Source organism: Moschus berezovskii, chromosome 13, assembly GCF_049115385.1.
Source record: "Moschus berezovskii isolate FMDL1 chromosome 13, NW_MosBer_1.0, whole genome shotgun sequence".
Lineage (NCBI taxonomy): Eukaryota > Metazoa > Chordata > Mammalia > Artiodactyla > Moschidae > Moschus > Moschus berezovskii.
The window spans coordinates 541,188-568,906 of NC_142472.1; the positions used below are offsets into that span (position 1 = coordinate 541,188).

General features: G+C 53.1%; 1 protein-coding gene across 1 annotated transcript; it reads right to left on the reverse strand.

Annotated features, from left to right (window-relative positions):
• Positions 1 to 222: 222 nt before the first annotated feature.
• Positions 223 to 11,808, reverse strand: LAMP1 (lysosome associated membrane protein 1). The gene is made up of 9 exons (XM_055426742.2): positions 11,620 to 11,808; positions 6,797 to 6,918; positions 4,965 to 5,181; positions 4,695 to 4,853; positions 2,579 to 2,754; positions 2,139 to 2,264; positions 1,509 to 1,575; positions 1,267 to 1,437; positions 223 to 1,086 (listed from the first exon to the last, which is right to left on the reverse strand). Exons 1-9 carry the CDS (start codon positions 11,669 to 11,671, stop codon positions 947 to 949), a joined length of 1,230 nt encoding a protein of 409 aa, XP_055282717.1. The 5' UTR covers positions 11,672 to 11,808; the 3' UTR covers positions 223 to 946.
• Positions 11,809 to 27,719: the final 15,911 nt, after the last annotated feature.

Sequence of the window (27,719 nt, forward strand, 5' to 3'; positions counted from 1 at the left end):
ACAGCCTCTGCCTACTCGGGCCTGAGTGCCCCTCCTTGGCCACCAACTCATAGGACTGGGTAAGGAACCGTTTTCCACAGATCTGTCCCCAGAAAGTGGGCTCCCTGCTGTGTCTTAACTGAAGACCACCTTTCCAGAGTCGTTGGCCTTGGGGCAACCCCCCAAGCTGACCTGCTGACCCAGCCCACCTACTGCCACCTCTCGCAGGAGCCAACAAAAGCATGAGGAGGCCCAGACAAACAGATGTTTTATTAGCATCGTTACGGCAACGCGTCCCAGAGGAGAACCCTTGGCACACAGCCCACTGAGCTGCGCGTGATGAGCAGAGCGCAACGACTACTGAACACGGTGCGGACACAGGATCACCCCAAACCTCCAACGGAAAACGGAAAATCACTTTACAAAAAATAAAAATAACACCCATTTTTCTATTTTAAAAAGTGCCAGCTCTCAAGAGGCAGAGCGTGGGGCCCAGGACCCAGCGCCGGGTGCCCTGAGGCTTGGGGGCCGGGCCGGGCCGGGTGCCGAGGCTGAACTGAGGAGCCAGGTCTGCGTCTCACCCCCCGCACTCACCGCCCGGCCACCACCTTCACCAAAGCCTTGGACCAGACCCTCCTTCTGTGAGGCTTACATCTGAGTGAAAAGCCCCAACACCAGGGTCTCAAGAAGCCAACCCAAAGTGGAGCCTGTGCCCGTTCAGAAAAGCTCTTACCCCCCACCCCCTTAAGAGTCCTACTTTGGTAAATATTAACATTTAACCAGTTAGCAAAATAGTTAACCCAGTTAGCAAAATTAACACCGTCATTTCCATGGTTACTGTCTTGTGCATAGTAAGTGTTGCCAGATGAACTTCACGTTGGAGAAAGCAGATTTGAAAACCAGTTTGCAAGAAAGTGCCCCCGACAGCGATCTAAGCCCAGGCAAGCGGCCGGGGCCATGCCCACGGCTAGATGGTCTGGTAGCCGGCGTGGCTCCTTTTCCGGCCGATCAGGTAGGCGATGAGCACGATGAGGACTAGCCCTGCCAGGGCGCCGCCCACGGCGATGGGGATCAGCATGCTGTTCTCGTCCAGCTGGCACTCCTCCACTGCGGGATGGACAGACAGACAGACAGCTTGCCCCGCTGCGCCCGCAGCTCTCGCAGGGAGGCCTCCCCAGCCTGGTTCGGAGGATGGTGGGAGCATCCGCAGCCAGGTTGGCCCGACGGAGTCAGGGATGCAGGCAGAGGACGCCGGGGGCCCTGCTCCTGACCGCCCTGCCTACTCACCAGGCCCAAACTTGTCCCCGTCCACACGGAACGCCTGCACCCACACTCTGAACACGTTGAGGGAGAAGGTGCTGGTGACCTGCAGGCGCTGCTCGGAGTTGCACTTGTATGAGTTCCCTGCGGTGGCCTGCAGTGCCCTCAGCGAGCTGTTGGTGGCCGTGAAGGTACGGTCTGCAAAGCAGAGGGGTGAGCGCCCTGGGCAGCTTCAGGGCACGCAGGGTGGGGTGTGGGTGGGGTCTCACCTTTGGCGTCGGGCAGAGTCAGGTTCAGCTGGACTCCTTGAAGGAAAACCCTGCTGGAGCTCTCGTTCTAAAGAAGACAACAAGCACGTGGTCACCATCAGACCGGAGGGTCACCTGCTGGTGACTGCCGGCGCCCCCAGCTCAGGAGGAAACTGCACGGCGCTTGAGTGAGAAGGCAGCCTGTCGTCTTGGAAACAGATCTCCAGTTGGCTCCTTACAGTCCCTGCCCAGAGCCGGAGTCTGCTAGGATAGGGGCTGAAGGAGCCATGCTCCCCAAAAGCCAACACTGAACTGTCTGGGAATGCTTTTATCAGGAGAAGCGCAGCAGTCCATTGCAGTGAGGCGTGCGTGTCCACCAGGGCCGTGTCTGTGCATCCCCGGTCTCCTGCTGATTGGACTCATCCTGGGCAGGTGTGCAAAGCGAGGGCGCGGGGACGCGGCTCCAGGACGGGGCAGGGATAGCACCCAAGGCCTGAAGTCACCCTGGCCCCTGCAGCGCCACCAGGTACTGAGGTTTCTGCTGATGGACGCGGGCTAGGGGCCCAGGGGTCCCTCAGACGGGGGGCGAGGGAGCTCACCACTGCTGAAGGGCCAGGGGCCCCACAAACGGGGGAGTGGTGGGGGCCTCACCATTGCGAACTGGAACACCAGGAGCAGGAGACTCTCGCTGTGGAGCTCCAGAGTCGCCAGCGTGGCAGAGCAGTTCCCCCCAAAGGTGGTCTTGTTGGGGTTGACATTGAACTCTCTGGTCACCATCTGTAAGAAGAGCAAGCGATCAGCTCCCCTCCCGCCAGCCCCTGGGCTGTGAGCAGACAGAGGCAGAGGCGGCCAGGAGGCAGTGGCTTCAAGGCATCTCCAAGGACAAGCTGAGCCCCCTGAGCACCTGGTGGACACTAGGAGAGCCTGCCCTCTCTCAGGGCTGACACACCTGCCCCGAGGAGATGGCAGCTCCAGGCTCTGTGGTCTCAGGACAGTGGCCCGGGTGGATGGGTCCAGCCGAGCCCCCCAGGACACAGTGCCCATGACCCGCCCCGGGACCCAGTGCAGGGAGCAGGCTCTGGCCAGCACACCTTGTTGTCAACTGTCCTGTAGGTGACGTTCAGCTGCAGCCCCATGTTGGCCAGCAAGCAGGTCCCGTTGGTGCCAGAAACGTTGTACCTGGACACCGCAGGGCTCGCGGGAGCTGGGGTGGGCGAGGGCTGGGGTGGCGCGGTCGGGGTGGGCAGGTCCTGTTCACAGCGCGTCTCTGCGGGGACAGTGGGGTGAGTGTGCTCATCCTCCAGGGAGCCAAGGCTCCAGAAAGGCTGGGCGGGAGCGGGCTGCCTCCGGCCTGGCAGGTGCCTGACTACCCGACCCCTGCCTGCACTCCTAGCTCCTCCTACTCCTGGAATCCTTGGGCCTCAGCGGACCCTCGCCCACAAGGATATTCTCTCCAGCAGAACAAACCTCCTGTGAGGTCAGGAACAAAACCTCAACTGTGTCCTATGCTGTTGGGACGGTGTCTCTGAGGCCATTTGAAACCGTGACACTTTACTGTCCTCGAGTGCCTGTGCGCCAGGCTGGACATGGCCCCGAGGCAGCAGCAGAGCGGCAGGAGCAGCCGGGCAGGAACAGATAGCGGACACGTGCCACAGGCCGGCACCAGCCCTGTGTCCCCTGGAGGCAGCAGGGCGGCCCCGCAGATCAGGCTGGGAGCTGAGACCCGTCCCCAGGCCACAACTGCAGCAGGCCCGGGCGGGGCAGGAGGGGCAGGCAGGAGACCACATCGAGCAGACAAGGGGGCCACAGGTGGGCCTGGTGACCCCAGCAGGGAGAGAGCCCGTGTGTGGGGCCGGCGGTGGGGCCTCATGCCTTGGAGAGACCACCACGTGGCTGCTGACAGAGGGGGCAGCCCCCATGTGGGGACCAGGCTACGCGTGGAGTCTGCACCCTCTGCTGTGAACCTAAATCTGCTCTGAAACGAGTGCTCTAGACACAAGGCAGCTGTTACCTTAACAACATTGGTCTCTGTGTCTGTGTTCAGAGGCCTCAGAAGCACGAAGGTGGCCGTCAGGCGAGGCGTGTCCAGGCCGGGCAGGTCAGGAAACCAGACACCACTGCCCGGCCTGACCTCCCAGGTCCATGCTGCTTCCCTCTGCTGAGGCCCACCTGGGCTCCTAAGAGCACGTGACCTCTTGCCTTGGGTGCCCCTGAGCACCTGGACCCCGGCTCGCACCCACAGCCTCACAGGCTCGCTGACCTAGAAGCAGCTGGGAGAATCCGGGTTGGCCTGACCGGGGCCGTGTGGTGGCCTCAGGACCTGCCCCTCAGTCCTGTGACTGGGCCGCTGGCCACGCATCTTCCAGTCACGTGGGGCTTCCTTCAGCCCCTGCCCCACCACTGGCGTGCCTGTGGGGTCAGGGGCTGGCATGCCTCCTCTGAGGGCCAGGTGGTGGCTGTGGCGGGCAGTGACCGTGGGTGCCGGGCCCCACCTGGCTCCGCCACGCGAGTGCAGGAGCAGCCGTGGGAGTGGGAGGGTGAGGGCCCGTGGCTGCTCCCCACAAAAGGTCGGTCCCAGGCATGGAAACCTTACTTTCACCTGTTGTAAAACATTCTTTGGATTTTCTTTAACGTTACATTTCTGATCACAAATAGTGCCCTTCGTTTGCTGGCTATTGCAAAGCCCAGAAGGCCTCGCAGCTGCACTGGGAACAGGAGGGCCCAGGCCTGCTGCCAGCCATAGGGAAGGCCACGGGGTTGCCATGCAGCCCAGAACCTGGTCACTCTGAGCCGCCAGGCAAGGCTGGCACATGGAGTGGGGTGAGGGGGTGCCACCTTCCCCAGGCAGTGACGGTGACCTGTGAGCTGGGCAGCAGGATGTGCACAGTCGGTGGCCGCAGACTGCACGCTGTGCGATGCCCAGGGCACTCTCCGCAGACTCCTGGGTCCCCATGCCCCCCAGGAGGTCAGCGCCCTCATCTCACAGGAGGGGGAATGTGGTCTTCCTGAGTGGTATCTGGGGCCCGCCCGCCTGAGCAGGACTGTGGTGGGCGAGGCCTCTGTGTGGAGACCGCTGCCCCAACTGCATCCATTCCATGACGAGGGCAGAGGGTCCATCTGCTTTGCCCTGGACCCTGTCTGAACCCACCGTCAGGGAGGAGGGAACCTTCCCCACAGTGGGGGACAGGGCCCCGGCAGGGTCCTCACCCTCCCTGCTGAAGTTGCTGCCGGACAGGTAGGCCTCGATGGCAGCGTCTCGGAGCGTGACCGCCGCGCTGCCCATGTGCACCTGGGTCTCGCTCACACACCGGTACGTCTTATTGACGTCGGCCTTGATGTCGGTCACCGACTGCACAGTCGTGACTCCTAGATTTTAAAAAACCAGTTCTTAATCCCTTGAACTGCTGGCTTAAAAGCAGTTTAGATACTCCCAACCCAATTCTCTTCACCTCATCATGGGTCCACACTGGTTCTTACCTGTGGAGCTCGAATTGGGGAAAGTGTCTGTGTCTGACAAATTATAAGCAAAGCGCATCAGCTGAACCCTGTAATGTGTTGCATTTCTGGTGAAAGTGAGGGTCAGCGTGTGGCCTCTTCCAAAACTGATCACGAGACTGGAGTCAGAAGCATTCTCTTTGCCACAAGAGCTGCTGTTTGACACTTCTGCACCAGCTGGCAGCTCGAAGGACTTGTTCTGGAACCAACACAACGACGGGTTACTTACTACAGGGTTCAGAAACAACCACAGCTCGGCACCCAGACCCTCTCCACCTCAGATGTCCCTACAATGCATAATTTGTCATAAAAACAAAGACGTGAAAATATTTTATGTTGAGTAACAGACCAAAGAGTAATTCAAGGGTAACATAAGGATGACCTACTTACTAACATTTTCTTCACTGATGTAATTTTACTTCACATAAGAATGAAAATAAAGCTATCACATAAGCTGAAATAATTCATGCTGGGCTCCAGGATGAGCTGATACTCTTAGATCTTCGTGACTGCTACAGAGCTTGTTTAAAGAACGTGTCTCTTTAAACAAAGAGAAAATGAAGTTTCCTGCAGAACTGTTTTGAGTGAACTATTACAAGCAAAACAAACAACTGCAAAACCACCGAAGCCCATCTTTGCGAGCTGAGCGGCCAGTGAGAAGCTGTGCTAGCACCGTGCTGCAGACAGACCACGCCTGTGACAAAGACACATTTCGTGAAGTGGGAAGTCACACCACTGCAAACAAACGATTCCACTTGCGTAACACGATTAACATATAATGAAACGATACTTAAACATTCCAACCCAAAAAATGCAAAATAGAAATTAAAAGGTGCCTGGATGAATGTTTACAATGAGAGGCATCTCCATGGACAAAAGCCCGCAGAGCTCCCTTCTGTCTGACAAACATCATTTACATCAAGAGGAGTCCAGGCGGCTGGCATGTCCAGGGGACTCCAGAGGACCTGCCTGTGCTCCTGGCAGTCCTGGGCGCCCACTGCTCTCCGGGTGCCAGCAGACGGCGTGCCGTGGGTGTGGGGATGGTAAGGAAACACGGAGTTTCAGCAAAGCACTGACAGCGAAAACTTGATACAAGGACACATGCACAAGGGCAAATGGAAACAGAGGAAGCAAGTGCAAAGTCCACAAACAGGTGACTGATGGAGGGAGAAGGGAATGGCTCTCCGCCCCGGTGTTCCTGTCTGGAGAACACCATGGACAGAGGAGCCTGGCGGGCCACAGCCCACGGGGTCCAGAGAGTTGGATGCGACTAAGCACAACACAAAAACAGAGGAACACTGCTTATTTGTCAGGGACCTTGGACAGCAGCAAGCAGGCTTCGCTTGGCAGAAGTGCAACGTTGTCTTAACAAAACCACAAGGGACGTCCTAGTCAGACGAGTGCAGTCACACTGCACCTGCAACACCTGTTCACATGTAGTGCCTGCAGCCTAACAGTTTAAAGTAAAATCAACAGATCAGAACAAGCTATATTCACAGAGCTGCACACCAGGCGTAAAAAGAACGAGAACTCAGCTACAGGTGACGGGCAAGCGAATCAGTGAGGTTAACATAATGAAGCACTGCATCGTGATGATAAAATATAATCGTGAGGGAAACTGAAAAAGGCTCGTAATAAAAAAGCGAAAGCAGAGCTCACAACGGTCTGTATGACTGCAGCCTCAGTGTACACAGACCACCCAGGCACCAAGGGACACCGCAGCATGTGACGTGGAGCACGCACACGTGTCGAGAAGGTTGAGAAGGCCCATCACGCGCGCGCACAGCGGGGTGCGGATGCCCGCCTTCTCCTACCTGGGGCCCACTCCTGGTGTCGTAGCTGGTCAGGAAGGCAGCAGAGAAGTTGGCCATGATGCAGGCGGTGCCGTTGCCATTCTTCACCACAAAAACTGCCGATGCGCCGTGCACGAGGCCTGCTGACTCCCAAAAAGAGAAACCGCCGTGTGATTTTTTTGAAAATGTCTGTGGCTTACAGCTGCAGCAGCATGGCTGTTACTGGGGAAGCTGCTCAACTGCTAAAAAGACCAGGACCTGCAGGTCCCAAGGGCTGGCTCCACAGGGCTTCTGTCCCCACACCACCGTGACACTGTCCTCGCGAAAGCCGCCCCCTCTGTGTGCCAATCTGGGGTCACCCCGGGATTAGGCAGCCTCACACCGGTCCCTCAGAGGACCTCTGGGAGGTGGGGCAGGGTCCTGGAAGGATTTGAACCTTGGAACCAAATGCTGACATTCTACAGAAACGGTGGAGCCACGCTGCAGCTCAAGAGCTGCCTGATTTACCTGCTGACAGGGCAGGAAAAGCCCAGACTCAAAGATCAGAGTTCTTTACCCACTTCCAGAAGGGCCTCAAAACACAGTAACTCTATTGGCTCTGGACTTGGCTGTGCGAACTTAGGACCCCACACCACCTCTGCACGCTGCCAAGTGCCCTAGGGAAGGGCGGAAAGGAGCTGTCGCAGGCCTCCAGCCTGGGCGTGACTGTAGCTCTGAGCCAGGGCCACAGACCACAAGCTGAGCAGGCAGCTTAGCAACAAATGCAACCTGATCAGGGGCACAAAGGTAAGTTTACAGCCATGCACTTCAGCACCTGGTTCTCTCACAGATGGGCAGGAATAGATGTTCTGACCCTTCCAAACCCAAGCAGCTTTCAGCCAGCACAGGTGTGGCCACGTGCCAAGAGACACACCTGTGCTTCTGAAGCATAAGTCCTGGCACGCCCTTCACCAGGACGGACACACCTGCCTCCGACGGCTCTGAGAGTGAAAGCGACCCAGGTGGGCACTCCGAGAGCAGCAGCCAGCTTCTCACATGTGGTCCCTGTTGCTCAAGTGTAGGTGACTCCAGTGAACCCAGTTCAGTCCACCCTTGCGACTGGCACCAAATAAAACTCTCAGGGCAACTATTACTTAGGCCTAAAGCGGAGAGAACAGAATCCCCACACTCTGCCTGTAAGCCTCAGGTAGAAAACATCAGGTTGGAACCACAGAGAAAAACTGCTACACAAGGATGAAGCCAACCAGGGCATCAAGGACATTCTTATCTGTTTTGATTCACAAATTTTTAAGCTGCTCCTCAGAAAACGCAAGTAAGATGACACTAAAATCATTTCCAACGAATGAATACTGCATTTTTAAAAGGAGAGAAAATCCCGTGATTCACTTCTGACACAGTGAAGGTTTTAAAGACGCGTCTGAGAACGACAAGGTAAATGCACAAGAGCCGCTGAGACGCCAGCCAGGCAAATGCAGGTCCAGCAGCAGAAGCAAGGCCCGGGCACAGAAGACAGGCAGACACTGGACTCCGACCAGCGCCTGATGCGAATGGACGCCCCAGGCCTGGGCGGCCCTGCCCTGCCCTGGCCTGCTGCAGGAGCCACGTGCCACCACGCGCACCATGGGATCGGCAGGTCAGGCCACTGCCTCCCTCGTCAGCTCCTACCAGGCTGCTCTCCTGTAGGAGCTCCTTAAATCACCAAACGCTTCCTGATTCGAAGCCCTTCACGGTAAATAGCTTTTCAATCACATACTTCTCTCATTTAGTAAAGTAATAACATGCTGAGGGCCTGAGCTTTCAAAGAACAACAAAAAAAATATTACTAAAACAAACTTCAAACAGCCTTCAGCAGCGCTGGAGACCCACATGCCCAGAAATTTTTCAATTAAAACAAGAAACTACAAGCCAATTTTGGTCAAGAGAAAAATGTTTGCAACAGCATTATAACATAAACTTGTAAGAAAACGCGTGTATGCAAATGATCAAAAGTTTCCTTTTAACTCTATAAAAATACCACTTTCTCAAGTCAGAATGTTTCAGTGACTTGAGGAGTGTCCCTCCTGAAGGTCAGAACCTGCACCACAAGCAGCCCTTCACTCAGGACTCGCCGCCATCCTCTCGCCAGGGACCCGTGAGGAGTAAGCACCTTATTCCTTCAGAAAACTGACATCTGGAGACATTCCAGTCTCTAAAACAAGCTGTGGGAGCACGCCTGCCTGAGGTGAGAGCTCAACCTTGAAGAGAGTCCTCCGCCACTCCTGGCCCGATGAGCTGGGCTCGGAGGAACCACCAAACCCTCAGTTTAGGCACCTGTAAAGTGAAAATAAGTGAGCCGACACAAGGGCTGTCAGAATATCAAGTCAGCTGAAGCAAGCGCAGCGCTGAGAACAGGACCAGGGCCTGCCTTCAGAGCGAGCTGTTACTACCGACATGGTCAGCACCACAAGGCTTTACCATCGAGCTCATCACTGAACCCGTGGCACCTGACACAGACCATCAGGTAAGTGTTGTATTTAAGGGGCACCTGTACTGTGCTTTGCAGGGAACTGAATTACCGTGACAGCTTTAACAGGTAGACTCTATGAGGACTCCCTTTTACAGGTGAGGAGTCCAAAGCAGGGAGGAGCTAACCACTGTGCTCGAGGCCACACTGCCACGATGGTGCAGAGCCGATCTGGGACTGGGCCTGCTGACTCAGACCCCATGCCTGCCGAGCTCACCACACCTGAACACTTTCTCTCCAACACCCAGTGAGCAATGGTTATGTTTCAAATTACGACATACTCACTTGAAATATGAGAGATTGCCATCTGGAGGAACAAGTCAATAAATTCTTCATTAACTTTTTAAAAGAAATGACTTTCTAATCTAAGATCACATCTTTTAAATCTAAGATCAAATCTTTTTATAATCAGTGATACACAGTCATGTATGAAGACTTGAAAAAAGACTGAGGAGCCAACCCTGACACAGAATCACAACCTCTGAGACTACTGTGTACACTTCTGAACAGCTGACATGCATGTTCTGCTCGGGGGCACTGCTGTCAAACTGGACGTCTCCATGTAGGTCCTGAGCACTTAATATGTGAGACCAAGATAGGCTGTAGGATAAAGAAAATACAGGCATAAAAATAATCACAACACAGCTGAACAGATGCTCCAGAAGAAGTGTAGGTCATATACGCATGGAGTCAAGTCTTTCGGACACGCAAAGAAAGGACTACCACAGCCTGGCATGGATCTAACAATACAAATTCAAAATTATGGACCTAAAACATTTAAACTTCAAACCTAGTGAAGAATTCGATCGCCAACCTGGGTAACTGACAAACTCCTACACTCGAGAGTAACAGTATCGGTTAAAAAAAAAAAATCCCCCCCATTTTGTAAGCAACAGCTCTTCATTTTGAAACGGGAAGGTCATCCCAGTGACATCAGCGGCCAAGAGTCCCATTACGTAATACTTGATCTATGTATCAAAAAGTTTCAGTTCACAACTTGCCTAGCTTTCTACAAAGTTTTCAAACGAAACTTAAATTTCTAGTTATTAATGCAGAATGACTATAATTTAGAACTCTAAAACATCTTTAGAAAAATGCTTTTTGGTGAAATTGTGTATTAAAATAAACATTACTTTAAACAGATCCAAATCCAAGCTCTTAACAAACCTTTTTTTAAAAAGTGGATTTTTAATCAAATATAAAACTTAAAAGACATGACAAAACAGATACCAAAAAAGTAATTACATGGACCATACTCAAGCTATCAATGTAGGAAAGTTATGGATTTCTCACTTCATCAGTGGAGTTTTTAAAACATGAAACACAATAATAAACTTGTACCACAGGCAAGCTTTTCTAACAAAGAAAAGCCAGCCGCCCTGACAAGACAAGACTCGTCCCAGCAGCTCCTCACCTAGCTCAGGACACCTGCCAAGGAGAGCAAGGCTCCAGGTTTGCTGCTGGAATAAGGTCACCCCTTGTGGCTGGTCTTGCAGCTCAAAGAATGCATTTTACACAACAGGCAAAACGAGAACCTGAAACCAAAATCCATCCTGTCACAGCAACAGGATTTCGGAGCAGACCTCCAGAATTCCCAGCAGGCAGGGGTGGAGAGTGCCTCTGCGCCTGCTGAACTCTAGGGCGCTCCGCTAGCACTTTCCGGAGAATCCCAGGGATGGGGGAGCCTGGTGGGCTTCTGTCTATGGGGTCACACAGAGTCGGACACGACTGAAGTGACTTAGCAGCAGCAGCAGCACTTTCCTCTTCCCGTGTCTCGGGAACCAAGAGAGAAAGTGCCAGAGACTGTTCTCAACGGCCCCAAAGTCCAGTCAACCAGGCAGGGATTCCTATTCAAGCCAACACGGCTTCTCTCTCGTGGGGACAAATAAGTGAGAGCAAAATCCTCAACGGAGAAAACGCGCGCAGCCACGCACGGCTCTCTTCCGACGCCGCCTCGCTAGAAACGAGCGCGGGCTCTGTGACGCCAGGCCCTCCGTCCGCTGCGGGCTCCCCGCGGCTCCCCGGGTCACCCGGGCGCCCGAACCGAGCGAGAACGCACAGCGAGCGAGCGCGCGGCGCCGGCCCGCAGGGCCAAGGGTGAAGCCCGCAGGACGCGCTCCCGAGGCCGCGGCGGCCGCCCGCCCTGCCCCGCGCGGACCGCGGCCCGCGCCGCCCCCGCCTCGGCCGCCGCCCTCGCAGCCCGCCCGCTGAGCGGCCGCCACGGCTCCGCCAACGGACCCCAGAGGCGGGCTCCGGACCCGGGCCGCCGCCGCCGCCGCCCCCGGCCCGCCCGCGACGGACGGCGCGGCCGGAGCCCCGGGGCCCCCGCCCGGCCTCTCACCGAACAGCAGCAGGAGCAGCGGCCGCCGCCGGGCGCCGCCGGGAGCCGCCATGGGCGCGAGCGGGAGCGGTTGGGCCGGGCTGCGCACGGACCGGGCCAGCGAGAGGGCAGCGGGTGCCGGCGCTGCGCCCGCCGCGAGAGAGCGACCCGCAGCCGGCGGCGCCCGTCACGTGAGGCCGGCCCGCTCCCGCACCGCCACGTGACCCCCGCGGATCTCGCGAGAGCGCGCGAGCCCGGGCTCCGCCCCGCGCCCGCCTCGCACGTGACCTGCCCGAGCGCACGTGACCGCGGCGCCACGTGACGCGGGTCGCCCCCGCGACCCCGGGCGGGCCTCGGGTCGCCGGAAGCGGAGGGCGGGCGGGGGCGCGGCCGGTCACCTGCCCAGGGCGCCGCCGGGCCCGGCCCGCGGCTGCGGGAGGACCTGACTGCGGCCCTCCGCCGCGGGCCGACGGTGGGCGCGCCTCGGCGTCAGGGGGGCTCCTGGAGGAGGCCGGGGAGGTGGCCTCTTCCCGAGGGTCTCCGCGAGGCCGGGGAGGTGGCCTCTTCCCGAGGGTCTCCGCGAGGCCGGGGAGGTGGCCTCTTCCCGAGGGTCTCCGCGAGGCCGGGGAGGTGGCCTCTTCCCGAGGGTCTCCGCGAGGCCGGGGAAGTGGACACTCTTCCTGATGGTCTCCGCGAGGCCGGGACAGTCGGCACACCGGGAAGCTCGCAGAGCTCAGGCGTGAGGAAGGTTGGCACAGTCCGGAGTGAAAGGGCCGCGGAGGGCTCGGTGACTGCCAGCTGCGACCCCTCCTAGAGCGTCCTAGCGGGGCCGGGCGGGGCAGCGTCTGCTAGGAAGGTTCCGGGACGCCCTAAACCGCCAAGGAAAAGAAGCCCCAGCCCGCCGCTTCCACAGCTTTCCCCAAGAGCCTCTCGCCGATGCCCTGGTTCCCCGCTTGCCTCGGGACTGCCGGGTCCCATTTTCAGGACTGCTGTCCGGCCGCGCAGGCCCTCCGCGGAGAGGCGGCTGTCCTGCCCTGGCCACGCCGCCCGCTGCGGCCTCAGCGCCGCGGACCCGCTGCTGGGGAGCCGCCTGCCGTCTTCCCGCCCAGCAGGCTGCTGTGTGGTTGACCTTGCACTTGTTTGCTTTTTGTAGGTTTTGTCTTTTCTTTGTTGTCATTTCTTCCTTTCTGGTTTTCCCGCGCTTTCCCTCCAGCGTCTAACACACAGCTGAGAAAGTCTGGCACTGAAGGGCTTGAAGACTGCAGCGTGAACCCTGTGGTGCCTGTTACCTTCACGGTTCATCGTCCCTGCTCACCTGCTTCGTGTTTTGGTTGGTTTTTCAGCTTGAGTTTTATAAAATAAACCCTGGACATCTTATTTTTCATGTAAAGCTTTCGCGTGAGCAGAATGCCATTATTACAGCTAATATAGAGCCAAAGGTAGCAATTCCTTAGTAATTAATTTCCAGTTGGTGTCCATGGTTCCCCAGTTGTTCAAAAAGCATTTTTTTTCAGCCAGTTTGCTCACTGTGGCTCCACCGAGGTCTGAATGTCGTCTTTGAAGGTGTCTCAGGGCCCCGTCCCCTCTGCACACCATTGGTTGGTCGGTGCTCTGGAGAACGCCCCACACTGTGGGTTGACCTGGGAGCTTGTAAAAGGCCCTCTCTCCCTCTGTGCAGGCACTTCGGAGTGGGGTCTGTGGCATTGGTGTCACCTGGCCTCTCGAGATGCAGAGTCTCAGGCCCCACCTGGGCCCTCGAGTCAGAGCCCGCACTGCAGGCCGCACAGAGACCCGAGAAGCCCTGCCCCTCCTCCGGGGCTGCGGCCACGCTGGGCTGTAGCTAGCTGGTCCCACCCAATGCAGGGTCCCCGCCAGCCTCAGACCTCTGACCTCACGGCTCCCTGGTGGGTCAGCAGGTCTGTGATTCCGGTGGGCTTGGCGGATTGGTGGTTCGTTTTCTTTCTTTAGGACCTTAGTTCCGCGACCAGGGGTCTAATCCCGGCCCCTGTGGCGGAAGCGTGCAGTCCTAGCCACTGGACTACTGAGGAGTTCCCCGGCTGTTTCTCATTCCGTCTGCCCTGCTGTGTTTTCCAGCTGGAGCAGGCCTGCAAGGAGATTTTCCTTTACGGACCCGTTACTCCAAAACACCGTCTCTGCAGGAAGGTTGGATCCGTGATTGATGGGTGGTTCTTTTGTCTGGTTTTAGAGCAATAACTCAGACCCAGGGCAGCTTCCAAATGTGAACCGAGCGCCCCGGGTGGTGGTGACACCTCCATGTGAGCTCCTCAGCGGGGACTGATGCCCGCCCCCCCACCGTGGGCCATTGGTGGGGGAGGCAGTGCAGGCTGGCAGAGGGGTAATGAAATGCTCTAAAAAAAACAGTTTTTTGGGCCTCCCTGGTGGTCCAGTGGTTAAGACTCTGCACTCCCAGTAAAGGGGACTGGGGTTTGATCCCTGGTCCGGGAACTAGAGCCTACATTCTGCAACTAAGCTCACATGTTGCATCAAAGATTGAAGATCTTGCTAACTCTTTAAGACCCGGTGCAGCCAAATAAATGTTTTCCTAATTATTGTCATATTCTGTGTTCTCCTTTTTCCATTTGTAACCATTACTTTCCCACGCTATTACAAAATCTATAAAAACACATTTAGTAATAATTAACATCATTTGGTGTAATGTTTTACTTAATGATAGCTTCGTTAATGATAGCTTCCCTGCTAAATGTAAGGAACGCTGTAGGAAAACCTCTCAGCTTCTGTGTCTCTGCTTCCATCCCAGCCCCACTCACAACATCTCCGACACCATGCTAGCCGCTGCCAGGATGTGGGCCTGGCATCCCGCAGGTCAGAGGCTCAGCCCCACCCGTCAGAAGCCGGTCACCAGAAGAGCATCCCCAAGTGGCCCACATCTCTCTGGCTTGTTAGAAACGCATGTCCCTGCCCCCGAGTCAGCCTCCATTAACTTGCTAGCAGGGCTTGCAGAGCTCACGGAAGCTCTCCCCGTGTTCCCTGGTTCCTTCGTGGGGAGGGGTTTGGTGAAGGACACAGGTGAACAGTGGGTGAGAAGCCCTGGGGTGGGTCCCCAGGGTCTGGAGTCCCAGGCTTCTGTCCCCTGGAGTTGGGCTGCCACGTGTGGTCACCACCCTGGACTCCCTCTGAACCCCATGCTGCTGGGGCCTTCTGGAGGTTACCTCACAGAGGCATACGTGATGGTTAACTAGATCACCAGCTCCTCTTTCCTTCCCAAGGCTCGGGTAGGGCTGAAAGTCCAAGCTTCTAATCATGGCTTCTAATCCACAGTGACCAGGAGCCATCAGGAACTCCCCTAGAGTCACCTCGTGAGAACAGAAGAAGCTCTTATCATCCAGGAACTTGCAAGGGATTTAGGAAGAGTGTGTCAGAAATAGGGTCAGAGACCTGGTGTTAAAAGATGCTGGGGTTTCCCTGGTGGTCCAGCGGTTAAGAATCTGACTGGCAGTGCGGGGGTCCCAGTTTGATCCCTGGTTAGGCAACTAAGATCCCACGTGCCACGGAGCCACTAGAGAGCCTGCTCGCCACAACAGAAGATCCTACATGGCGCAACAAAGACGGTGCAGCTAAGACCCAATGCAGCCAGATGAACATGCAAACCAAGGCTGCTTCCAGTTGCCTCAGGACATTCCAAGGGTTTCTGGAGCCTTGTACCAGGAGCCAGGGCCTGAGACTAACAATGTGTATTTTCTGTTATCTCACAAATACTGTGATAAATATCTCGAAGATGAGTTGCCTGTTTATGATTTTCTCTGAGGTTTGATTTTTCTTGCAGATTAAACTGACCAGGTAAGAAACAGTGATGTTCATCGTGTGCCTGCCTGTGTGCACGTCCAGCAACCATGAACAGGCTGGATGGTCATTCTTCCCTTTGCCTTCATCAGAGGGTGAATCTTGTGCTCCTGTTTCTATTTCACTGAAGCTACCCACCCTTTTTTCTTGGCCCAAGAACTCCCTGGGAGGTCCCCTCGAAAGGGACCACTGCTCACAGACGTTAGGATTCCCAGCCTTGGACCTGGTGCCACAGAGCAGCCCGGCCTGGAGCCGCAACCAGAGAATCCAGGGCCCCTGGCGCTAAGTCGGCATGGCCTGAGGGAGACCTGGCCTGCCCCACACCCCAGGGACCGAGGTTTCTCACTTCATTTCTGCAGGTCTCCTGCCCTCTTAGTTCAGTTCAGTTCAGTCGGTCAGTCGTGTCCGACTATTTGTGAACCCATGAATCACAGCATGCCAGGCCTCCCTGTCCATCACCAACTCCTGGAGTTCAGTCAAACTCATGTCCATCGAGTCAGTGATGCCATCCAGCCATCTCATTCTCTGTCGTCCCCTTCTCCTCCTGCCCCCAATCCTTCCCTGCATCAGAGTCTTTTCCAGTGAGTCAACTCGTCGCATGAGGTGGCCAAAGTATTGGAGTTTCAGCTTTAGCATCAGTCCTTCCAATGAACACCCAGGACTGATCTCCTTTAGAATGGACTGGTTGGATCTCCTTGCAGTCCAAGGGACTCTCAAGAGTCTTCTCCAGCACCACAGTTCAAAAGCATCAATTCTTCGGCAATCAGCTTTCTTCACAGTCCAACTCTCACATCCTAACATGACCACTGGAAAAACCATAGCCTTGACTAGACGGACCTTTGTTGGCAAAGTAATGTCTCTGCTTTTGAATATACTGTCTAGGTTGGTCATAACTTTCCTTCCAAGGAGTGAGTGTCTTTTAATTTCATGGCTGCAATCAGCATCCGCAGTGATTTTGGAGCCCCCCAAAATGAAGTCTGACACTGTTTCCACTGTTTCCCCATCTATTTCCTGTGAAGTGATGGGACCAGATGCCATGATCTTCGTTTTCTGAATGTTGAGCTTCAAGCCAAACTTTTCACTCTCCTCTTTCACTTTCATCAAGAGGCTTTTGAGTTCCTCTTCACTTTCTGCCATAAAGGTGGTGTCATCTGCATATCTGAGGTTATTGATATTTCTCCCAGCAGTCTTGATGCCAGCTTGTGCTTCTTCCAGCCCAGCGTCCCTCATGATGTACTCTGCATAGAAGTTAAATAAGCAGGGTGACGATATACAACCTTGATGTACTCTTTTTCCTATTTGGAACCAGTCTGTTGTTCCATGTCCAGTTCTAACTGTTGCTTCCTGACCTGAATACAGGTTTCTCAAGAGGCAGGTCAGGTGGTCTGGTATTCCCATCTCTTTCAGAATTTTCCACAGTTTATTGTGATCCACACAGTCAAAGGCTTTGGCATAGTCGATGAAGCAGAAATAGATGTTTTTCTGGAACTCTCTTGCTTTCTCCATGATCCAGTGGATGTTGGCAATTTGATCTCTGGTGCCTCTGCCTTTTTGAAAACCTGCTTGAACATGTGGGAGTTCACAGTTCACATATTGCTGAAGCCTGGTTTGGAGAATTTTGAGCATGACTTTACCAGCATGTGAGATGAGTGCAATTATGCGGTAGTTTGAGCATTCTTTGGCATTCCCTTTCTTTGGGATTGGAATGAAGACTGACCTCTTCCAGTCCTGTGGCCACTGCTGAGTTTTCCAAATTTGCTGGCATATTGAGTGCAGCATTTTCACAGCATCATCTTTCAGGATTTGAAAGAGCTCAACTGGAATTCATTGAGGCAAGCGACTTGTAGCTGGTAGGTGTGAGATTAGTGTTAATGAATAACACGTCAGAAAAAGAGCAAACTGCGCTTTCAACTCAAAGCTATGCTAACAAGTGGGGAAAGAGGTAAGACTCCCATCCCGAGATACTTTAAAAAATCCACCTCTGCTTGGGGATAATCTGGGTGCTCACACCTTCTCTCTGCTTAACGCAATGAGAACATCTTTTATACATGTTCTGGGTGCCTCTCGGAGAACTTCCTTTTGGTGGATCCCTTGAAATTTTTTAACCACGGTAGGCTTCCTTTTAGATGGTTACAAAAGAGGAACTCTCCTGAAAAAAAAAACCAAAACTTTCTTTCTTAGAAAGCAGATTCAATCCAGCAGTTCCAGGTCGTCTGCGGCAGAGAACGTGTGTGACTCCAGTCATGGCGGGTTTCCAGTTCCATGCCCCTGGTCTCAGTAGGCGGGCCTCGAGCCTCAGCTTGTTTGAGAAATGAGATGTGGCTTCCCAGGGCCTCTTCCTAGTCACGGATGCCACAGGACGGGAGCTGAAGTCCATGTGAAGTTGCTTCTGTGCTTGTAACTCCTGGTTTTAACTCACATCGGTTCTGTGAGGCCAGTCTGCAGCACGGTGGCCGGGAGGGCTGGCTGCAGGAGAGGGTGTGGCCCCGGAGCCTTGGGGAGAGCTCGCGTTCCAGACTGAAGCCCGCTGTCCTTCTGAAAGCACCAGTCACTGTCGTGTCCAACTCCGCAACCCCATGGACTGTAGCCCGCCAGGCTCTTCAGTCCGTGGGATTCTCCAGGCAAGAATACTGGAGTGGGTTGTCATGCCCTCCTCCAGGGCATTTTCCCCACCCAGGGATCAAACCAGGGTTTCCTGATTACAGGCAGATTCTTTACCATCTGAGTCACCTGGAAAGATCCTTCTGAAGGCGGTGGCATCAACCAGTTGATCCAGCGCTATCTGTTCTTAATGACAAAAGGGAAGGTTAGGACCAAGATGGAAACTTTGGGATCACAGTGACCAGGGACTTCCCTGGAGGTGCGTTGTTCGAGACTGCACGTCCACTGCAGGAAGCACGGATTCGATCCCTGGCTGAGGAAGTAGGTTCCTACACGCCTCACAGTGCAGCTAAAACCCCCACAAATCAAAAAAGACAAAACACAGCGAGGACGAATCCCCGTCTCCTCCGTGACAAAAGGTGTTTAACACAATGGATGGTTTGTGAGTGTAGTTGTTACTAGTATTTCTACATATCACCAAGATTTGAAAATAAAATTAGCGAGAATTTATGTAAGAAGAGAAAGCGCACGATGACCGTGGTCCCATCTAAACAGAAGCCTAAGGCCAGAGCCCTGCTGCCTCCTGCTTCTCCAAGGGGAGCCAGGTGAAGGCGCCTCACTCATTCTCTTTCTTTCTTGGAACTTCTACTTTTTAAAATCAACTTTCTGAAAATCAGTTTATATTAAATACACAAACCCCTTTAGGTGTGCGGTTTGATGAGTTTTGACAAACGCCCTGTGAAAGGAAGTCAAAATGGCTCCAGTCTTGCCAAGAGAGCCGCCTATGGACTGGAGGCCTAGGAGGAAGGGGAGCTTGTGTGCGTCTCAGCCCCAAGGGGATCTGAACTCTGCCCTCTCCTGGTCCTGACACAGGCCTCCAGAACATCTGCACAAGGTTCCGGAAACTCCAGACACTCAGCGAACGCCCGCCCTGAATGACCTGTGACAGCCAATCGCTCACAGACACACCCTTCCTTTCTTCTGTCAGAGTCAGTCGTAACTCTTGCCAGACAGCCTGAGAAACCTTGTGGCTTTCTGGTCAAAAAAAGCCACTTTTTTGTGGTTTCTTGGTCAACAGCAGACACCCATGAAACCAGCACCCCAGTCAAGACAGCGTTTTCTTCACCAGAGGCCCTCTTGTCCGCGTGTGCCTGTCCCCATCCCTACCCAGGCGGCCGTGGGTCTGCTGCTGCCGCTGTTCATCAGATGTTTGTATTGCAGAATTTCATGCAGATGGAGTCACGTGGTGTCTGCTTTTCCGTATCTGGATCCATCTGCGCTGTGTGAACCACTAGTTCATTCCTCTCATTGCTGACAGCTGATTATTCCAGAAGGATCTGCCAGTCTTTCTACCCATTCACCTGTCGAAGGACCCTTGGTTGTTCCCAGTAGTTCGGTGGCATTATACCCAGGAAAGGAGCGGCCGGATCATGTGCTCGGTGTACACTTAGCTTTAAAACCAAACTACCCAGTGCTTTTCCAAAGTGGCTGTACGTTGTGTTTGTAAGTTCCCACCAATAGTAGCACCACATCCTTGCCAATACTTGGTATTATTAGTCTTTTAAATTTGAAAGAATTGGAGAAGGAAATGGCAACCCACTCCAGTATTCTTGCCTAGAAAATCCCATGGACACAGGAGCTTGGAGGGCTACAGTCCATGGGGTTGCAAAAGAGTTGGACATGACTTCGTGACTATACAGCAAAAAAATTTTAACAGTGATGATAGTTGTCTAGTGCTGCCTCATCGTGATTGTAATTTGCACTTTCTTGATGACTCCTGAAGTCATGCATAGGTCTTTTCTTGTGCCTATTAATCCACGTACCTTCTTTGGGTAAATATTCAAACTTTCTCCTGTTTTTAAAAATAGGTTACTGGTTTTCTTGTTATTGAATTGCAAGTGTTTTTATATATTCTGATACAGATACTTTGATGTAAATATTTTCCCCATTATGTGGCTTGCCTTTTTATTTTTTAATAGAAATAGTACCTTTTAAAAAGCTTTACATTTAATGAAAACTCAGTCTATCAGTATTTTTTGTGCATCACGCTTTTTGTATCCTAAGAAATGTTTGCGTATCCCAACATCATAAATATTTTTCTGTCATTTTTTTTCCCAGAAGGTTCATGGTTTTGGCTCCTATAATTAGGCATATGATCAAATTAAATTTTGAAGGTAGTGTGAGATAAGAGTTACTGTTCATTCTCCCCATGTGACGGATGAAAAGACTTTTTTTAACCTAAGTCACCTTGGCATCTCTGTTGAAAACAAGTGGACGTACTGTGACGCCCCCTGTTCCATTCAGACGATGTTCCTTTTTCCTGTCACCAACGCCATGGCGTCTTCACTACTGTAGCCTTATAATTAAAGTCTTGAAATTAGGTAGAGTAAGTTCTCCAACTGTTTTTGTAAAAAATTGCTTTTGCTTTTTGAATTTCCATAAGCATTTCCCATACTTCCATAAGTATTTCCATAATTCATAAGCATTATTCCATAAGCATAAGCATAATTACATAATTATGCTTTTTCCATAAGCATTAAAAAACAGAAACATTACTTTGCCAACAAAGGTCCATCTAGTCAAAGCTATAGCTTTTCCAGTAGTCATGTATGTGTGTGAGAGTTGGGCTCTAAAGAAAGCTGAGCACTGAAGAATTGATGCTTTTGAACTGTGGTGCTGGAGAAGACTCTTGAGAGACCCTTGGACTGCACGGAGATCCAACCGGTCCATCCTAAAGGAAATCAGTCCTGAATATTCATTGGAAGGAAGGATGCTGAAGCTGAAACTCCAATACTTTGGCCACCCGATGCAAAGAATTGACTCACTGGAAAAGACCCTGATGCTGGGAAAGATTGAAGGCAGGAGGAGAAGGGGACGACAGAGGATGAGATGGTTGGATGGCATCACCGACTTGATGGACATGAGTTTGAGTAAACTCCGGGAGTTGGTGATGGACAGGGAGGCCTGGTGTGCTGCAGTCCATGGGGTCGCAGAGTTGGGCTTGACTGAGCGACTGAACTGAACTGAATTGATGCTGTGCCTGGATTCTCCAGGCAAGAATAATGGACTGGGTTGCCATGCCCTCCTCCAGGGGATCTTCCTGACCTTTTGTAAATGTCCTTTCTCAAGTTTTTTCTCAAGTTTTTCCCACTTTTCTGAGAGTCATTTTAAAAATCAGCAAGTGTTGAATTTCATCACAATCTTCTTAATCTATTGAGATGATTTTATGTTTTGCTTCTTTCTTTTTTAGATTTTCAAATGTTAAACCAACCTTGCGTTCTTGAGGAAAACTTCACGTGGTTTTGGTATATTATTGATTTTATATATTGCTGTATTCAAATTGCTAATATTTGGTTAAAGGATATTGGTCTGTATTTTCTTGTGATATTTTTGTCTGATTTTTCAATCAGGGTGACGCTGGCCTCATTAATTGTGAACTAGTCCCTCTCCGGTTTCTGAAAGATTATTTCTTTCTTGACAGTTAAATGGAATTCACCAGTATAGTCTCTGGAGTTTTCTTGGTGGAAAGGTTTAAAATTACAAATTCAATATCTTTAATGGATATGGATCTATTTTTATTTTCTGTTTCTTCTTGTGTCCATTTTGATAATTTGCAGATGTCATGGAATTTGACAGTGTGATCTGAGTTGTACAATCATTGGCATAAATTGATTCATAATGTTCTTTGTACAATCTGCTGTCTTGTCCTTTCATTCCTGATATTGACAGGGTTTTTTTCTCTTTGTAATTAGTCTAGCTAAAGGTTTCTCGGTTTTGTTGGTCTTCTCAAAGAACCAGATTTTGGTTTCATTGATTTCTCTATTTGTCCTTTTTCTGTGTTTTTGATTTCTACTTTTACCTTTATTATTTCTTTCTTCTATTTACTTTGGATTTAAATTGCTCTCCTTTTTCTAGGTTTTTAAGGCTTAGGTCATTGTATTTAAAACTCTCATCTTTTAAAATGTAAGCACCTGAAGCTATGAATATCCCCCTAGGCACTTCTTAAGCTGTATCTTACAGATTTTTGGTCTGTTGTTTTCTTATTCATTCAATTCAAAATATGTTCTAATTTTCCTTGTGATTTTCGACTCATAGATTATATAAAGTGTATTGTTTATATTATCTGTTTATGTTAGAATCATTGGATTATTTATTTAGAAGTGTATTGCTTAAGTTCCAGACATTCGGTTATTTACCACTTTCCTTTCTGTTGGAGTCCTGCTTTAATGTCACTGTGATCTAGGACACGTTCTGTATAATTCCAACCCTCTTATTGCAGTGAGAGTTGTTCTGTAACGCGCCGTGTGCTTCCCTGGGTGAGTCCCCGCACCGTTTGAAGAGTGTTGTTCAGTGTGTAACGTCCTGCAATCACCGAGGCCGGGTCGGTTGACTGTTCCGCGTCCTTCCGTGTCCTCATCAGCCTCTGAAGCGACAGTGTTGAAACCTTGGCCGCTGTCGGGCCGTCTGCTGCTTCCCTCGCTCCCGCCTGTGCTGGGGAGCTCTGTCACTGGAGGTGTTCGTGCTCAGGCACGCTCTGACGAGCGCCTGTCTTTATGAAATGCCTGTTTGTCTCTGCAGACACTTCATGTCCTGAAGAGATGGGGAAACGAGCTCTGTTCACGGAGCCGAAGAATGGACTTCGCAAAGTTGCAAGCACTCGGGCAGGCAGTTTATTTTAAAGGATAGAGATACAAAGCTCTCAGCAAACACACTGAGCGGGGTGAAGAGCCCCCACAGGCAGGAATAACAGCAGTTTTCCGTCTGCGATACAGTCGCTCTGTTCGTCTTTGCTTGGCCTGGGGCCAGGTGCCTGCGATTGGACCAGTGAGTGTAACTGTTGTGATGTCCAGTTTGTTGTGCTTATGGCTCTCTTGGGCCCCAGTTTCTCCAGACACAGTGACGCCACTCCTTGACCCTTGACCCTGTCTCAGGACTGCAGACCATTATTTAGGAGTCAGATGCATATTTCAGAGCTGATGACCCACCAGGAGTTTTCCTCCTTGATAAACTGGATGGCTGTTAATGATTGTCTTGTCCTGGGTCTGAAGGTTTTATGACCCTCCGGACCAGGGAGTCATTCCTCTGAATGTGTAGAAGCGGAAACAAATGCAGCTTTAGGCCAATGGAGCCAAAAACGTTTCTGTGTGAGAACTGGAATTGCAGTTGAAACTAGAAGAGAACCGAGGCTCTAGCTTCTGCACTGACTGCCCAAGGACATCCCCTCACTGAAGCCTGCTGGCTGCTACGCTGGCCACACGGCTTTGTGGGGGCGTGTGCTTGTGCATTTGTGTGTGTTTGCCGAGTGCATCTGCCCGCATGTGCGTGCCCTCCCTTTCTGTGTGAGGCCATGTGATTGGCTCTCACGGGAAAGCTTATTTCACCGTTTACTTTGGACCCGTCTGTCTTTGTGTGCTAAACGGCTTTCTTGTAGGTGACACATACCTGTCTGGGTCTTAATTTTCTATCTGGTCTTAAAGCCTTCGTCTTTTAACTGACGTGTTTAGATCATTTTGTTTGTTCATTATGCCTGTTCTCCCACTTTCCTGGTCCACTTTGGGCAGATTTAAGATTTATACCAGATTTGCTCTTCTTACCCAGGAACAGCCCTTGTTTGTCGCTTGCGTTGGCCGGTGGCTCTGTTGTAAGCACTGTTGTATTGACCGGAACAACCCCATAAGCAGCAAGCATTATTATCTTGTAGAAGATAAGAAAACCAAGGTTTAGAGCATACGAGTGACTTTCTTAAGGGCACCAGATGGAGCAGAGCCAGGCTTGACCCCTGGGCCACCTGAGCCGGCAGCCCCAGCCCACGACCCCTGCTCTCAGCCAACCTGGGGCCTCCGCGTGGGAGGCTGGCGGCCTGTGCGGCACAATCGCCGTTTGCAGAATGTTGACTCCTCAACAGGGGCCCTCAAAAACCTCCTCAGCTTTTTGTCTCGCAGCTTCCCATGTTCGTGTCTGAGGCTACCTTTGTACACTGTCCTCCTGTCTTTGCAAGAACACATACCGGCACACAGACAGCACTCGTGCAAACACACACATGCCCACGAGTACACACATACACTCAGACGCACACTGGCACACATGCAGATACACAAATATGCACCAGTCACAGGTACTGCAGCAACCAAGAGAGGCGGGGCATCCTGTGCTGGGAGCCCGGGGGCACGCACAGGGCGGCCCACCCGGTCCCAGAGCGGGTTGGTAAGCCTCAGTACATGGCGGCCGTGGGAGAACGAAGGGTGCCTTTTATGTAAAGTTGTTTAAAAATAACAAGAGAGCAAGAAATTGACTCTAGGCAGCTCACCAAGCAGGAGCTGTTTACCATCTCTCTCTTCACAGAAAAAGTTACAACCTGCCCTGGACTCGGTGAAAGAGAAAAGGACTCCAGACATTTGAATTAGTGCCCTCAGAAATTCAAGAAAGTATAATAGGCATTAAAAAAAAACAGTCTCTATTAAAACTGAGCACTGGAAGAGACCCCGATGATGGAAAGCTTGAGGGCAGGAAGAGAAGGCGGGGGCACAGGACGAGATGGTGGATGGCGTCACCGACTCAATGGACACAAGTTTGAGCGAGCTCTGGGAGACGGGAGGACAGGGGGGCCTGGTGTGCGGCAGTCAGTGGGTTTGCAGAGACAGGACTTAGCAGCTGAACGACAACAGCCAGAAAGCAGGAAATGACACCCTGATCTAGAGGCCACTGTGGGGAAGACTGACCAGAAACAGAAGTGGAAAGTTCACAGCGGAGCGGAGGTGGCGGGTGGGCAGGCCTGGGGTTTTCCATTCAGGATCTCCTGACCATGTGCTGCGCAAGTTCCTCTTAGAGAAGTGAGAGCAGGATGGCGGAGGGGAAGGTGCCCTGCAGGACGCAAGTCGGGAGTCTTCGCTGAGTCCCGTTGGCACAAAGGAAAACAAGCCCCACTGCAGTCTTGTGAAACAGAGAGACCTGGGACAGGATTCTGAGAGTTCTGCAGGAAAAACCCCAGGTTATACAACGCAGCCAACTCAGAGCTGGAGACCAGCAGTCCGGGGAGCCAGGCCGTCTGAGTGCTGAGGGTCAGGGCTCCGGCGGGAGCTTCACGTGCAGCCTGCTGTCAGGCACAAGTGCAGAAGGCCAGCAAACCAGACAAGCAGCAATTCCATCTGCCGTCCTCTCACGCCTTCCGGCGGATAAAGCCCTGTAAGGGTCACCTCAGTATTAAAAACCAGGAAGACAAGCGGAAGGAAGGCTGGGGCTCGGGGAGGGGGACCCCAGCCAAGGAGGGAGGGTCAGATGGAGGGAGTTCTGAGGAAAAGGTCTTTGAGGAGGAGCTGGGTTTGTGCAGATCGTTTAATAAGAAAATTGCTGATCACGGTGATAAGACAAAGTTTTGTGGGGCTTCTTGTTGTTAACAATAGCGTTAAAAATTGTGGATTTTTTAAAAAAATGTACAGGGAAGACGAAAAGCCAGACGACAGTCTGAACATAAGGCAAGTTAACACGTGACAAGAACTCTGCGTGTCTGCCAGTGTTTGGGAGGAGAGAGCCCATTCGTCTCTGTGCCCAGAGCCTCAGCTGTCCTGAGTCAGAACAGCACTTCACTCCTGGATTCCAGGGGGTTAACAGGTCACAGATGCCGTCTGTGTTTGCCGCCTTCAGACCAGACATGGAAAGTCTGTCATATATACACACAGTCTGACAAGAGCTGTCGGAAACTGGAAGGGAGGAATCGTGGGGAAGAGTGTGAGCCTTCATTTCTTCATTTTCAGAGCAGACGTTCTTGGGAAAGATTAAGTCCGTGAACCAAGAAGATGGAGGTTTGTATGACTCATTATAGATTCCCGTGAAGCAAGCAGGGAGGGCACAGCTGGCTGGGTTGGGGGCCCTGGGCTCCCTGCGGTGGGCCGACCCGCACCTCCCAGGGCAGGGTGTGGCCGGTGGGCTCATTCTGTTTTTCTCAACAATTTGTGATTAATTTTATTTACAGGTGTTTTGACAAAAAAATGCAGGAGGTATGAAAGGGTGTGCAGTCAACAGGTTCCCTTGGCTCTACAAGTCCACTGTGGGGCACAGCTGCTGTTACACACGTGACTCTGCCTGCTGCATGGCCCTCCCGTCAGTGGCTGTGACATCCACTCCATCACGTCTGGACCCTATCCAGGGGACACGGCACCACACTCCTTTGCGTCCTGTCAAAGGACATTCAGGACTTTTTTCTGAATGTGCTGTTCCAGCATCAGGACTCCCTCCCCGCCAGTGTCAGGGCGTCGCGGGGACGTGGATTTTGGTGGGTCAGAGACACGGGCATCTTGGAACACTGTGCTGGTCAGTTTCCCTGAGGGACCATCACCCTGGGGGCTGTGGGCCAAGCACCGGAGCCCAGGGGCAGCATGGTCACTCAGTGGTCCTCCTAAACCATCCGTTCCGGCCTCCAGCTCTGACCCCGTTTCAGCTCCCTCCCACCCCTAAGACCAGCCCCTGCACGCCCTGCACCCCAGGAGCGCCCCCCAGACCAGCCCCTGTATGCCCTGCGCCCGAGGGGCGCCCCCCACACCAGCCCCTGCACGCCCTGCGCCCTAGGAGCGCCCCCACCCCTGACCAACCCCTGCACGCCCTGCCTCCCAGGGCCGCCCCCCAGACCAGTCCCTGCACCCCAGGAGTGCCCCCCAGACCAGCCCCTGCATGCCCTGTGCCCCAGGGGCGCCCCCCAGACCAGCCCCTGCACGCCCTGCGCCCCAGGAGCGCCCCCACCCCTGACCAACCTCTGCACGCCCTGCCTCCCAGGGGCACACCCCAGACCAGTCCCTGCACCCCAGGAGTGCCCCCCAGACCAGCCCCTGCATGCCCTGTGCCCCAGGGGCGCCCCCCAGACCAGCCCCTGCACGCCCTGCGCCCCAGGAGCGCCCCCACCCCTGACCAACCCCTGCACGCCCTGCCTCCCAGGGGCGCACCCCAGACCAGTCCCTGCATGCCCTGTGCCCCAGGAGTGCCCCCCCAGACCAGCCCCTGCACCCCAGGAGCACCTCCCAGACCAGCCCTTGTATGCCCTGCACCTGAGGGGCGCCCCCCAGACCAGCTCCTGCATGCCCTGTGCCCCAGGAGCGCCCCCACCCCTGACCAACCCCTGCACGCCCTGCCTCCCAGGGGCGCACCCCAGACCAGTCTCTGCACAACCTGCGCCCCAGGAGTGCCCCCCAGACCAGCCCCTGCACACCCTGCACCCCAGGGGCGCCCCCCAGACCAGCCCCTTCTGGTTCACCATCACACCGGGCTGGCTTGTAGTTCTGTGCACACCAAAATATTCAGCACTGCCTTATTTTTACTCTCAAACTTGCCAGTTTTTACTTAAAAGCTTTTCCCCATGTAGATTTTTAAGAATGCCATTTATCTTTGTTTTTTAAAAGAGGGATGTTAAATCATTATACTTTTTCCCACTGCAAATAAGACGCACCTTTTCTTCTTCCATATCCAGTTTCTTTCCTGCTGTAACTTTGGAATCACCATGTCTTTTTAAAGGGGCCGTCTTTTTAAAAAAACATTATTTGGCTGCCTGGTGTCTTCGTTTTGGCATGCGAGCTCTCTGCTGCCGCATTTGCGATCTAGTTCTGAGCAGGGACTGAACTGGGCCCCCCGTGTCGGGAGTCTCAGCCTCCGGCCCCCACCGGGACATCCCACCGTGTCTCTTTTAAAGGGGATGCCTTCCTCAAGTTTAGGTT